The sequence below is a fragment of the Colias croceus genome, chromosome 10, assembly GCF_905220415.1.
Source record: "Colias croceus chromosome 10, ilColCroc2.1".
Lineage (NCBI taxonomy): Eukaryota > Metazoa > Arthropoda > Insecta > Lepidoptera > Pieridae > Colias > Colias croceus.
Genome location: NC_059546.1, coordinates 4380955 through 4394961, shown reverse-complemented (window position 1 = coordinate 4394961; position 14007 = coordinate 4380955). Strand labels below are relative to the sequence as shown.

The window sequence follows — 14007 nt, the reverse complement described above, 5'->3', positions numbered from 1 at the left end:
ATGCGTGAAAATGTTCGGGAAAAGCGTGGAAAATGCCTGAAAAATCTCCGGAAAATGCCAGGGAAATGTCAGGAAAATGCCTGGGAAATGCCTGGAAAATATCTCGAAAATATCCGGAAAATGCGTGAAATGGTCCGGAAAAGGCGTGGAAAATGTCTGGAAAATCCCCGGAAAATGCGTGAGGAATTGCCCGGAAAATGCCCGGAAAATATCCGGAAAATGTCCGGGAAAAGCGTGGAAAATGCCACTTCAAATTTGCGAAGTAATTAAAGCAGACAACCAAAAAAAGAAAAAGAAAGCTAAAATCTTTCATATTAAATGTATATGGGATATTCATATTTCATATTATGTACTTAATGTATGGGAGGGTTTAAAGATATTTTTTTTATATTTCTCGATTTATTTAAAAAAAAATGATTACGGCCATTATTAGGTTAAGTACTTTCGATATCAGTTTAAAGTTTTTTGTTATCTGTAATACTTACAAAAAAAAATCGCCTGTGCACACTGAACGATTACACCTTGTACATGAATGCCTTAGCAAATGTTCGCCGTGATTATTTAAATGATCATAATTTTTTTTATTAATGAACCAATTGACATGAATTAAACACTAAATGACAAAAAAAATTAACTACAGTTTTGGGTTCGGGATCAATTTAATAATTACACCTGCTAATATTTTTTTACATATTTTCATTGTATAAAATCGTAACATAATTTCCTTTATGTGTTCTATTAACACATAGATAATATCTTCCCAAGGTACTAAATTTTAATAAAAAAGTTGTTTTTGTTATTTATATCTAAAAAAGAGTATTTATATTAGACAGAAATAAACATAAAATTTTTATAAGTTTTATGGAAGCTGAATGTAATGCAAATGGGCAAATATAAAAGTAAAATTAGGTATTTAAAATAAATAAATGAAACAACTACCAATTACAGAAAAACTTCTTTTTCGGTTGAAAATTGCTGGATCATGAGTATAATTCTTTATCTCTTACCTTGGGCAGTCTGGAAGAGATCGCTAGTAAGCAATAAGACCGCCTTATGTACATACCGTGTTAATCCATTTGGTATGATTGTAAATATTTTACTTGGTGTGGTACGTATATTACCACACCAATTGATAAATAATATGTACTCTGATCCCAGTACGATCTGTACCGCGATAGCCATAACGATAATAAAACAATCAGATGACAGTAAAGCACGATTAAAAATCATACTTGTACAGTAGTTGTGAGTGCAATATTTACGTTTAAAAATAACATTTTTTTGGTACTAAAACGTAGGTAGATTCTCACGCACGCACGCTGATACGTGGTTGGCTGCCCCTTTTCTCATTCCCGAAAAATATCCTCTAAAATTACCCAAGATTCTTCCAATGATTGTACCATACGTTGGAAATTAACTTAAGTCAACAATTGACCACGCGCCAGGATACTTATTTCTACTACATCCTCATGCAAATCGTTAATTTTTATGAACATTGAATCTGTAAATAAAAAAAATGAAAAAATTACTTTACCTAATTTTAATAAATAAAATTGTATCAAGAACTAAAGTGACCTTCTTTGGGCGTTTAATATCGTCTTGTAAAAGTTATACATAAAAATAAAATTTCATCATTTTCTTATTTTGTCGTAACTTCAATTCTAATTAAAAACATGAGTCTAACTATATAATTAATTAATAAAGAAATAATTAATTATAAAAGCTACAACTTACCTTTTGTGGGAACGCAAGAAGGATTTTTTTTAAATGTCACAATTAACTGTTAATAGTGTCTTGTTTGACATCAAATAATAAACATCTACCCTCACTTGTAAAATTTTATTTAGTATATTCACATAAAATATAAGCACCCGAAGTGGACTCTGGGAAGACATGGGTTAAAAAGTTAAATAAATAAGTACAATTAAAAACCCCACCAACATCATATTATTTAATTTTTAATTATAAATTTGCAAGAAGCGTTAAACATGTAAATTGATTTGATTTTAATGAAGTCTCATAGATGGCGCTGTTTCAAATTTGTCTTTATACTACTAAGATTCATTAAACTGTTTCTCTGCCAAAATTACGTAAATGACGTAGTTTTTATAGTGTAAAGCTAGATAATAGCGTGGCTTACCCAAAAATAACATTTAAACATGAGTCTTTAGATTGTACGCTGTGTAATACACGGAATACGTTAGAAAAATAAAGGTTCACAGCTCCTCCCCCGGAGGTGATAGCATGATAATGTGTATATAAAAGCCTCACCCGACCTGTTAGTAATATTCATGCAAAATTTGAAGTCAATCTATGCGGTACTTTTCGAGATTAGCTCGGACAAATATACAGACAAACAGACAAACAGACAAACCGACAAACAGACAAACAGACAAAAATTCTAAAAACTATGTTTTTGGCTTCTATATCGATTATAGATCATGGATTATGTATTCTTTTAAAAAAATATTCAATGTACAGTTTTGACTTTCCTACGATTTTATTATATGTATAGATTATGTTATGATAATTTATATTTTTAATGTGCTATAAAACAATTATGAATTGTTATGTTTTGCATCAATTAAATTAGATTTACATTGATTTATTTTATGTTAACATGCTATCAGATTTGGTTGTAGAATTTTGTTTTATGTCATGGAAGATAAGTTTCTTAGTACGTGGGGTCACCGCAACAAGACCGCAACATTGTTGTAATATGGCCATACTAGGCTGTGTACTTTATTGCTAACTGCTTTCACTAGATGGCAGTAAACCTGTAAAACCTGTAATCAAAAAATGCTTATATTCAAATATAACTAATATCAACGTTTAGTTTGTCTTTTTAATTTAAAGAAATCTAATTTATTTTTATTTGATCTTAAAAACTAATTAATTAAAATAATGCACTATCCAATTGTTGCACCGAGTGCTTAATAGATGGAGTTAGTAAGGAATGTATTGTGAAACGATTAAAATGACCGTAGGTTCATACTAAAAATAACACCTATGATTATTTTTAGTATGAACTTTTAGATATTGATTAACTTTTAGATATTTATATTTATTTAAAATAATACTCACAGAAGAACAAGTTTTTAGAGGAGAAATTGAGAAGTTGGAGTTATAAAATAAGCCTACTTAGGTAATCTATTTGATTTCAATATATTTTACTAGCATTTTGCCCGAGCTTCGCCCGTGTTGACGAATGATAAAAAAGCAATATCTACAGAAGATACCGACTAGACCCATTGAGTTTACCTATTCTTTAGTACCTACCTATGCCTATATCCAAAAATAGGTAGGTACTTAAAAAATAGTGTAGGTACCTAGTGACCTAAATAACACACTACCTATAACTGAGCTATCTACCTACGATCTTGGTAAGTATTTTATCATTAAGATATTATATGATAAAAATTAAAATTAAAATCAATAGTTTTTTAAAACTTACTCAATTGATTCATATTTTTCCTTCCATAAAAAATATTTTCAGTGAATTTGGAGTCCTCGTATCCATTGCATTACCTAGGAACACCTCCTTACTTTTTCCTTTTTTTTCCAAAGTTTTGCTGTTACCTTAGCGTAGGAACATTCTCCAACCTGCATACCTATGACAAATCGTTTATGAATAGATAACATCTCTTATAGGTAAAGCAAAAATGGAGATCTGTAAGTATCAAACACAAAATATCTTGTTAAATACTTTACAATCTGTTAATTGAATCATGGACGATAATTAAGATATGCGAGACCATTTATTGAGCCACTGACCACGTAAGACGCGTACGCAATAAACTAATCTAGTTAGCAGACATAACAGTCCATTATAGCGCATTGATTGATATCAATCAAATAACTAGTAATAAAGCCATGGAGCCTCTATAAAAAGGAAAATTACAGTCATAAAACTGCAATCGCGTCCGAGCAGACAGCTAGACGCTACGTCTCGAGAACTCCAAACCACGTCGTTAGGTATATCCTCACACGATAAAGACATAAACTATCAACGACTCCTTTATCTCTATTAAGCGGTTGATACTTTAAACAAGTCAATAATGGTTCAATAAATGTCTAAAGAGCGGTATAATAACAAACCGCGTGCGTCCGCCGGCTGCCTCCATAAAGTTTCGAATTTATATCGAGGTTTAGCCCCGGAGGCGTATACGAAATAATCTGAGCGGTGTTTACTGTGAGTTCTACAAACGGCGCAATTCACGTGACGTTTACGAGCGTTCAAGTGGTAGTAAAAATCGTGTTTATGAGCACAAGGCGCGTGCCCTGCGCGGGCGCCGCCTGCCACGCGAATATCAACGCATCTGTCCCACGAATGCGAATGAGACAATTCACTTTTGTTTTCTTGCATTTTAAGGCTAAGGTCAGGGTAATATTTAGTCGATTTAGCATTCCGTCGACGGAGTCCGAAACTCTTAGACAGGCAGGCGGAACGACTAATGCATAAGCATTCGAAGTCGAATTGTTGTCTCGAAATACAAAGACTAAAGAGTGGATTAAAATTCGAGCCTCTACCGAAAACAGTTTGAAAATTGTTATTATTTTAATTGATTAAAGATTATGAGGAGAGAGCGAATTGATTAATAAGGAGCTTTTACATACTTATTTTGATGATTTATTTAATGATGTTTCAAACATAGGTAGGTTTATTAGGAGTCTATTAACCTTATTATTTGATAGGCATATACTTACACAAAAATATAAAATAAATTATTAATACTTTTTTTAGTTAACTAAAAATCCGAGCTCTCTTATCGCCATCTACCTTCATACTTTTAGTCATATTTATTTATTAAGATATAACGCTACTCTAGGTACTTAGATAAATTTTGATGAATAATAATTAATTCATGATGCTTTTCTCTCTACCTGATGGAGAAATAATTAATAGCAATTTAGTTTCAGCTAAAATGTCAAAATGCTCAAAACGTAAAAACTGAACATAGGGACGGATTTAAACTAATTAATATTAAAATAATTTAACTTACTTAACTAGGTATACTATTTTACTTGATTAGTAAAGTTGTAACTTCACTAGGTAAAGGTATCTACGTAGTGTTAAGTTTTTGCTCTTACATCCAATCAGACAGTCTTATAAGAACTTTAACGTGAGATCTTGTTAGATGTAAATTCAAACAGACTATGAATTCGTTAGTTTATTTTTCTTAAAGGGTATTTATTTGCAATTGTAATAAACTTTATTATAGGTTTTCTTTAGGTACGTAAGGGTTGTTTAAAAAATGTATCCTTAAATTCCTTATTTCACAGCTATTAAATAAAATGGCTTAATTAAAATTTTAACTAAATGGGTCATTTATATCGAGGTCTCTAAGAGGCCTATAGATAAGCGTTATAAAAACTTTTATATGCAGTTAGGTGGGTACTTACTACTTACTTAGGTATTCATTATTTACCTACTCGCTGCTATTAAAACTATGGAACTTTAGTGCCAATAAAAAACTTCTGTCGAGCCGACAAAAAAAACCTAGTTTTAGTAATGACTGTGAAGCAATAAAAATAATTTAGCGTAGTGTTGTAAACATTAGATACCTATATGATTAGGTATTTATTGATTTGTTATTTTGAAAATATATACCTATGTTGTAGTAAATACTAGTTAAGGTATTTAAATGAGTTTAAATTTTCACATAAATTAGATACCTAGGTACCTACGGACTTATTTTGCAATTATGTAGGTACCTAGGTTTACATTATGGGCTAGTTATCTATGTCTCTACATAGCATCAAGCATGGTTATGCCTCAATTCGCGATATTAGGTAGGGTGTTAATTAACACCTTCATTTTATTAGACGAATTACAGCATTTACAGCTAATAAAGATTTTCACCAATAAATCAATTCATTTACCTAGCATAATTTCTTAACGATAAGCAAAACTTTGAATAAGTATTGAAACACTAGGTACATACCTAGTTAGGTATATACTTTTTACATGAAAACTATAGAATTTTCTTCTTTCTCTACGTAGGTAGAGCTCTAAAGAAAATTAATGAGATACCATTTAACGCTACACATTGATTTAATTGTGCTTATAGGTATCTAGTGGAGTAAAAAATCAAACGAATCAGCCGTGAGCCCGGTGGAATGTTGATAGGACCTACCTTTAATTTTTATAAAACAATTTCTAGGACGCATCGGTATTTCTACAGCCTTAAATTGACCAATTAAACGATTTAAAAAAATTCACAGGCCATCCCGCCCTTTTTATCGGTAAATATTTGTTTAAAGAGGTGAGTGCAATAAAAATGCGAGCGTGTCTCTGGGTAGGCCGCTTTACCGAGAGCCATTCATTCGTTTGATGTCTTCATTTGGTGGCGCGAACCGAGTGCTTTTGCGATAATGCGCTATTGTTTACCTTTCGATAGTGCGTCTTTGGATGCACGCGCCACTCTGCGCCAGACAGAGATGGCTATGGATACCTGCGTGCCGACCGCGCAATACGCGCCGTACCGATAGCGCGCCACCTCACTCGCACGTTCTTCTTTCCTGCCGGTGGGAGCGAGATAGAACTATCGCTCATAAAAACAGGTAGTAGAAGAAATAATAATCATCTTTACGACTTCTCACTCTATTCAGCACCTTGTTACGATACTGCGAGTCTGCGAGCTCATTGTGGCCCGACCGTAGAGTGGTTGTAAAATCTTTTCTTTACTGGCCCGTTTCACTAATTGTACGTTTATGAGTTTACGACTTCTGTGGCTTAACTTTTCAGTGGCAAAGTCATTACCGATCTTTTGTAGGTGTTTTTTGTTGTGGGAATGGATACATTTTGAAGTCTTTATAATTTACAACTTATAATTTAATACTCATAATACTTAAGATTTCCAAATATTTCTTAAGTTCTTAAAGTTTTAAGTGGAATAGAAAGCATTGCTTAAAAAAATTGTTCTTTCATTTCGGACCTAGTTGCATTATTGAAAGTACCTAAAGGATTGATCTGAACTGTAGAGCACGTGTACAGGAGGAGTGATAAGAAAGGAAAGGAGAGCATGACTGATAATATTTATAGTGATTAGCGAAAAGGGGACGGAACAATCGGCAGTGTTGCGATCGCAGGCGGCGCGCGGGGCGGCGCGCGTGCTCTCCGAACCGCGCTCAGTAGATTGCGTGAGCCGAGTCGCGCTGGTCGCACTCGCCATACAGTCGCGCGCTCCCGCCACTCGCGACTGCAAACTTCGCTCGCGCTCGTCCCGACACATGTCCCACACTGAAACTCTGAAAGCGCACGTGACTCAGCCTCCGAGCTGGCCACACACGGTACCGCTTAAAAACTCGTAAAATCGCGGCACGCGCTTACGAGTCGTAAAATAATCGTAAAAAGTAAACACACGTCGACCGGCCTTTATCGCCGACGAAGCCCATTATGACGCTCGAGTGACGTTTAATAGGCAATAAAATTAATAAAGTTTAATATTCACTCTGTCTGTATTCGGAGTGACTGCGAGGTCGCGTTATCACGGCGCTTGGGGCCGCAATGACATAAGTGTTTTCTAACTGAGTGACGTTAGTGACAGTGACTGTTCACCATGAACTCTTACTTCGAGCAGGGCGGTTTCTACGGGGCCCACGGAGTGCACCAGGGCGGCGGTGGCGGCGACCAGTACCGCGGCTTTCCTTTGGGCTTGACTTACGCCCAGCCTCACGCTTTGCACCAGCCCAGACCGCAAGACTCGCCTTACGATGCGTCAGTCGCGGCAGCATGTAAGCTATACGCTGGAGAGCAGCAGTACGCTAAAGCAGATTGTTCGAAGGCTGGGGCAGACCAGCAGAACGGTTACGGAGGCAAGGAAGCGTGGGGATCTGGGCTGGGGGCCTTAGTGCGACCCGCTGCATGCACCCCAGAAGCCAGGTACAGCGAATCGTCGAGTCCTGGACGAGCCCTTCCGTGGGGGAACCAGTGCGGCTTGCCGGGAGCAGCGGCTTCAGCACAGCCTGTCCAGCATCAACCCAGCAACCACACATTCTACCCCTGGATGGCCATTGCAGGTAAGCCATACAATTTAGAATTTCCGTTCAAAAGCTTCTCTACGAAGCAAATTCAGTAGTTTGCTTACTAAGTTCAATTAAAACAATGTACTACACGCTGTTATGCACACTAGGTACATTTATGCCATTTCATATTTAAATTTATGTAAATATTAACTTATAAAATTAAAATTTAGCCCTCGTTGTAAAACTATAATGCTCCACTTTACACAGAAAAGAATCGAAAAATAATATACCCACAATTAACGGTATATCAAATCGTAGTAATTTCTTCATTCCCATACGAGACCCTAAAATGACGCTTCAACCAGTTTTAAAGCTCTATATAAAATATTCTAATAAGATACCAATATGAATAAAAATCAGGTAGGGAGCGCACTCCACTACTTAAGTATCAATAAAAATCACATAAAATGTACGACCCTTGTTAACACCTTATTAGTGCGACACATTATAGTTAGTACCATTAATATGTGATTGTCATCAAATAAATGTCAGATGAGAATGAAGATTTTGAAATATTTTTTGATTTTTGCAAAAATGTTTAATTTTTAAATAACCATATAAAATTTTATTCCTAATAGGTATGCCATTCATCCTTATTGCTTACGAAATCATATTTTTTATTAAATTTCTTCATTTAAAGAATTTTCAATTCTGAAAATATTTTCATTTTCCGTATTAATATTAAGGTACATTTATGTTTTAATTAAAAAAAGTTAGTTGTCTTTGAAACTCTACCTTTGATAATAATTCGATAGCAATTAATTTATTCACCTGCCTGATTATAAATCGTAGGTTTTAATCTTAGGTTCTAATTATAACGACAGACTTACTCAATGATATTCTAAAATGAAATATTAAATGATTTCTAAGCCATCATGTTGATTGACATGTGAAGTTGAATATCTTGGGTTATTGCCAGTTGTGATAAGTCACTCAGTACGTTACGATCGGTATCTGCGCTGGGTTAAAATAAATAAATACAAGTATCGGTTGAAGCCCTTATTGAGATTCAGTATGCGGAGTGTCGTGTTAGAAATAGGAATAAAAAACATTGCGGATGCTCATGCAACGTCTTAACGCTGCGCTAGTCGCTAGTCGCCACGGTTAGAGGCGCGGGCGCCGGTCCACTCGGGTCAATGCCCCGGTCTAGTTTGGGCGCATTATTATTATCTTTGAGGTTAAAATGACCAATCCAATAGCTACTGTATATTCGTAAGCTTACAGCGAAAGTTGTACCTTAAAGTGATTGAAGGGAGTGGTCTATAACGAACGATCGTTTCCTGTACTTATTAAAAAAAACTAGTGTGCTCATTGAATATAAATTAGTATGTATGTACCTAAATTTTATACACTTTACATTTGTTTTTAAAAAATAAATGTGACATCAGTACGACCGCCGCAGTAAATTTTATTAGTGAAATAAAAAAATGTGGCGAATCTCGTATTTTTGAGATATATGAAATTGACTTTAACAGTAAAGGTTTCTTTATTTCTTTCAATACTCATTTTTCATTAAATTATTCACACAAAACAAGATGTTACCACAGTTCATAAAAGGTGACGCATAACAATGAGCTACAAGTATGTAAGAAAAATACAATTTCCAGTAAGAATTTCCATTATACATCCAACTAGAATACAACGGCAGGTTACCGGCCATTACTAACGCGTAATTAACACGACGCGTGTGTGGTCTCGATTCTCATAACTCATGTTTGATAAAATTAAGTAAGAGGGAATAAAAAATAAAAATGAAGTAGTCGGACTGCCCGCCGTATTTCATCCTGGGTTCACGCAATGCCCGCGAAAACAATACAAGGCCGTTAGCTGAGGGTTCAACTTTCCGAATGGACTTTAAATGTAACTAAATGTCTTCCGTCACATGAGCATCTTGTACTTTGGTAATTCTTGCCAATAAAGTCTCCTTTCTTACGGATTTTGAACCAAAAAAAAGAAAATAACAAAGATACAATTTTTCTTAGTATAGGTATTTGTTATTTAAAAAATAATTGATCTATTTATCTAAGCATTGCGCCAGTGAATAAAACAGTATTACTTAATTAATCATAACGAACTGCAGGCTTAGACTGCAGGTATTCATAGGTAATAAAATAATCGCATCAAACGATCATAAACCAAAGTATGTAGGTACCTAATATTATAAAAACGAAAACTATAAATTTTTTATATTTATTTTTTGAAAAAAAAAAATGTTATTTTGTACTGATGATGACTTAAAAAATAATATCCTTGCATTTCGCAATGGTTTTCATAAATTTTGGTCGCGTCTTTGAATATAGGTGGCGCTGTTTCCAAAATAAAACGGCAGGTTAGGAATTAAAAATAAAACTAAAACGTGTCGGTTATAGTCTCGACCGCACTGTAAATAATATTTTTAAGATTCAACGTGAGATAATGCTAATTAATTTACGTCAAATAGAGGTTTTTGTTCGCGTGCTCTCAATACAATTATTTATAGTAACTACCTACCTACAGGTTAAATAAAAGAGTGGGAAAATTGATAATACCCGTATAATATATACTTAATACTTTCTATGCTAATATGGCTGAAATAATCGTTAGAGTAAAAATATTAAAATAATTAATAATATGTTATTACCTAATATATAATACCTTGAGCCTTAATGTAGAGCCTCAAACAGTACCTACGTACAAGATAAATTTAGACATTAACTATAAAGTTGTATAATATATATTTAATATAAATTTAATAATATAATTTATATATTAATTGCTTATGCAATTAATATATAAATTATATTAATTGCATAAGCAATTAATATAATTTAATAAACTCAAATGAATTGCTAATATTTATTTAATAATTTATGTGCGATTTTAAATCGACTTGTACACTTGAATAAACATAATATTTCTTGAAACACTAGATACATGCACTACATCCAATAATTTCGTTCTCTTAGAGACATAGAGCTTCATTTACCTATATATATTATGTTTCAGTCCTTGTGGAAACTTTTCTTTATTTAATCATGATTATATATAAATTATTTGAGTGAGAAAAACAAAGTAACTTTTGTATTATTTAATTATCATACCTACGTAGATAATATTTTAAAAGAATCATTCCTTACACTCAGTCCCCCCTCATGCGTCTAAACGTAAGCAAGATCTGACTCTATAATTTCTAAACAGGTTCCAAAATTGCCGAGTGAATTTCGCTCGAGGCCGAATATTTTAAATGCTCCTTTATTAAAGGGAAATGAGATATTGTAATCACTACCTAGTTGTTCACTTGAAGAATCCGCAATCGACGCACTGGTATCATTTTGTAATTCTTTTTATTTTTCTGTTAAATTGTTGCGATTCGATTTCTATTGGAGTCTTTCAGGAGACAGGTTTCTATCAATGCATGCTATGTTAATAAACATATTAATAATGTTTTAAATTTTATCGTTTTCTGAATCATTTTTATTATGATGTATAATACGTAATTATTCTCTACCTATAGGTAGGTACGTAAATGGAGCATTATGTTTGTCAATATTTCATTCCTGAGGGAACGTAGACAAACTTTACAATTTTTTTCCTTAAAAATCTTAATATCCTAGAGCAGGATATAAGTAATGTTTCGTTTTTCTAATGTTACAGAAAATAGTTGTTATATTTATTATTTAAATATCTCTACATAAATCATCTCGTAATGCAATGCATGCAACAAATTCATAACAATAGGCATTTGAAAATAACATTTATATTATAATTGTATCATTTATATAATTGCTAATCCGTTTAACTGGATATTTTTATACATTATTATTACATACGTACACGATATTTAATACATTAGACTGTAGACACCCGTGTTGTAGGTACCAAGTACCAACGCAATGTTACGAGACAATTCATGGTAAATAAATACATATTCTTTGAAACTTAACAATATTTTCACAGAGCTGAGTTCACATAGAACAACTCATACATCAGGAAAACCAACATAAAATATTGATTTGTTTTCCAAAACAACAGTTTAGACCGCAAAGCTAAGCCATCGTAATATATCACTATAGAATGCTGCGTGCATCCGTGACTCATGAGAGATCGACTTGAAGGTTGCTCCACTTCACGTATATGCCTTGCATTACAAACTTCAAGGGAATTCCAGCTCAGATGTATTGTTGAATCGTACTATAAATTCTATTTTAATGGCCTTTCATTAAAAATGGAATGGGATTATGATTTATTATATTAAAAGGTTATGTTAGTCACATACCTATGTGTAAAGAATTAGTCATTCATACAAATAGCCAATAAAACAATAATAGAAGTTTTCATTGATACTGAAATGTTTAGGATTTATGCTCAACTTTACAATAATAATTCAGAGCAAATTTGATTATTTCGTTATTAATAACATGCCTACGCGTCAGTAGACTTACCTGTTTTTAAGAATTTTTATGAAATACAAGTAGGTCTAAGAGACAAAGCAAATATAATGCTTTTTAGTGAAGTCATAACTGAAACGACCTTGAACAATAGTAAAAGAGCTATGGCCCACTCAATAGCATTTTGTAATGGTACCCTAAATTGGCTCGTCCGTCCACCGCATACAATCAAAACAAACAACGTACACACAGAAAAATAAGAACATAATAGCCCCGTAACAGTCGCAAACCATAAACTAATAATGGGGGAGATATGTTTTATGGCTTTCAAGTTTTGAATACATTTAAGTTTTTTAGCATTTAGTTAGGCGAATATCGTGTACGGGTGAGCACGTTCGTTTAGCAGTGCAATTGTGAGATTCTAGTGTCCTAAATTTGCTGATTAGATATAAACAATAGTTGTTTGTGGAAGATGCGCGTGCCCATATTTCCCGCGTGTGGCGTAGTGCGCTGGCGGCCATCTTGGATAAGCATCGATCATAGGTGTGCAGCTGTGAAGTGATAAATATGAACCCCGAGCGTCTTGGTGTGCGTGCTTTCTTTTTGTGTGCAACCGTTGAAAGCTCCACTCTTCAATTATTCGACGCGCGCCTCTGCAAATAAACGAAAGCGGAATGGTTATCAAGCTTTAGAATCTCAGTAAAAATATTATAAAACTTTCGGTGCATTGTCATAATTACGAAGTTAAACTTGTTTAAAATTTATTGTAATATGAGATTATTTAAATATAAATTAATTATGTAGTTTCTATAACTTATAACAAAAAAATGGGAATGTTAAAGCTCAACTATACCTACTTTAAACTAAAATATAATATGTATTTTGTAATATTTTTCTTTTATATTGTATTATGTAGATGTCTAGGGGAGAGCGGGGATGAAAGTCACATTTTTAACTTTTTTTATGTAACTTCCAAAATACGTTGTTTAGGAATGATATTTGTATACCAAACGATAGTGTCATTATTCTGTTACAAAATAAATAAACGTATTTTTGTATTATATTATCAGTTGTAGAAATATTTTGTATTTTCACTCTAAAGAAAAATGTGACTTATAACCCCGGGTCAGGGATGGTTGTCACAATGCCTAGGGTAGGTAGTCACATACTAAATAACAGGCAATTTATAAATAGAACGTCACTTTTTGGTCTTACAATTTTACGGAATAGTTTTTAACTAAGAACTCTTAACCAAATGAAACCGTAGACAGTCTTTATTTCAGTCTGAATACATATTAAGAATCACAATTTTAGCAAATAATAATAAACGTGAGTCAATATAGAGTCATCAAGGATAAATGGACTTCCAGCAGGTTTGTTAGGGTGATTTTCCGGTGTTGATTGAAAATTAACGGCTGAAACAAACAACAAATAAAGTCAGCTCGCATACAGGGGGCTGGTTAACATGTGACAACCAGCCCCCGAAAATTTGTGACAACGAGCCCCATAACACGTTTTAGAAAAAAAACATTGAAAATAAATTCCGGTCAATGAATATCTAAAAAACTGTACTACGATATTATAAAACACATTTCATCATCATCAAATGAAC

At 33.5% G+C, this 14007-nt stretch overlaps 1 protein-coding gene and 1 long non-coding RNA gene across 5 annotated transcripts in view; one reads left to right on the top strand and one right to left on the bottom strand.

Moving 5' to 3' along the window:
* The first annotated feature begins 7149 nt into the window (after positions 1-7149).
* The window catches only part of LOC123695112 (homeotic protein ultrabithorax), a 108309-nt gene continuing 101451 nt past the window's right edge, over positions 7150-14007 (top strand). For both annotated transcript variants that reach the window (XM_045640844.1, XM_045640843.1), the window contains exon 1: positions 7150-8022. In XM_045640844.1, the coding sequence (XP_045496800.1) occupies positions 7563-8022 (460 nt within the window). In that variant the 5' untranslated portion in view covers positions 7150-7562. The remainder of the gene's footprint in view (positions 8023-14007) is intronic.
* Positions 10850-14007, bottom strand: part of LOC123695114 — a 50102-nt gene continuing 46944 nt past the window's right edge. For all 3 annotated transcript variants that reach the window (XR_006751901.1, XR_006751902.1, XR_006751900.1), the window contains exon 4: positions 10850-13048. This is a non-coding gene — a long non-coding RNA (uncharacterized LOC123695114). The remainder of the gene's footprint in view (positions 13049-14007) is intronic.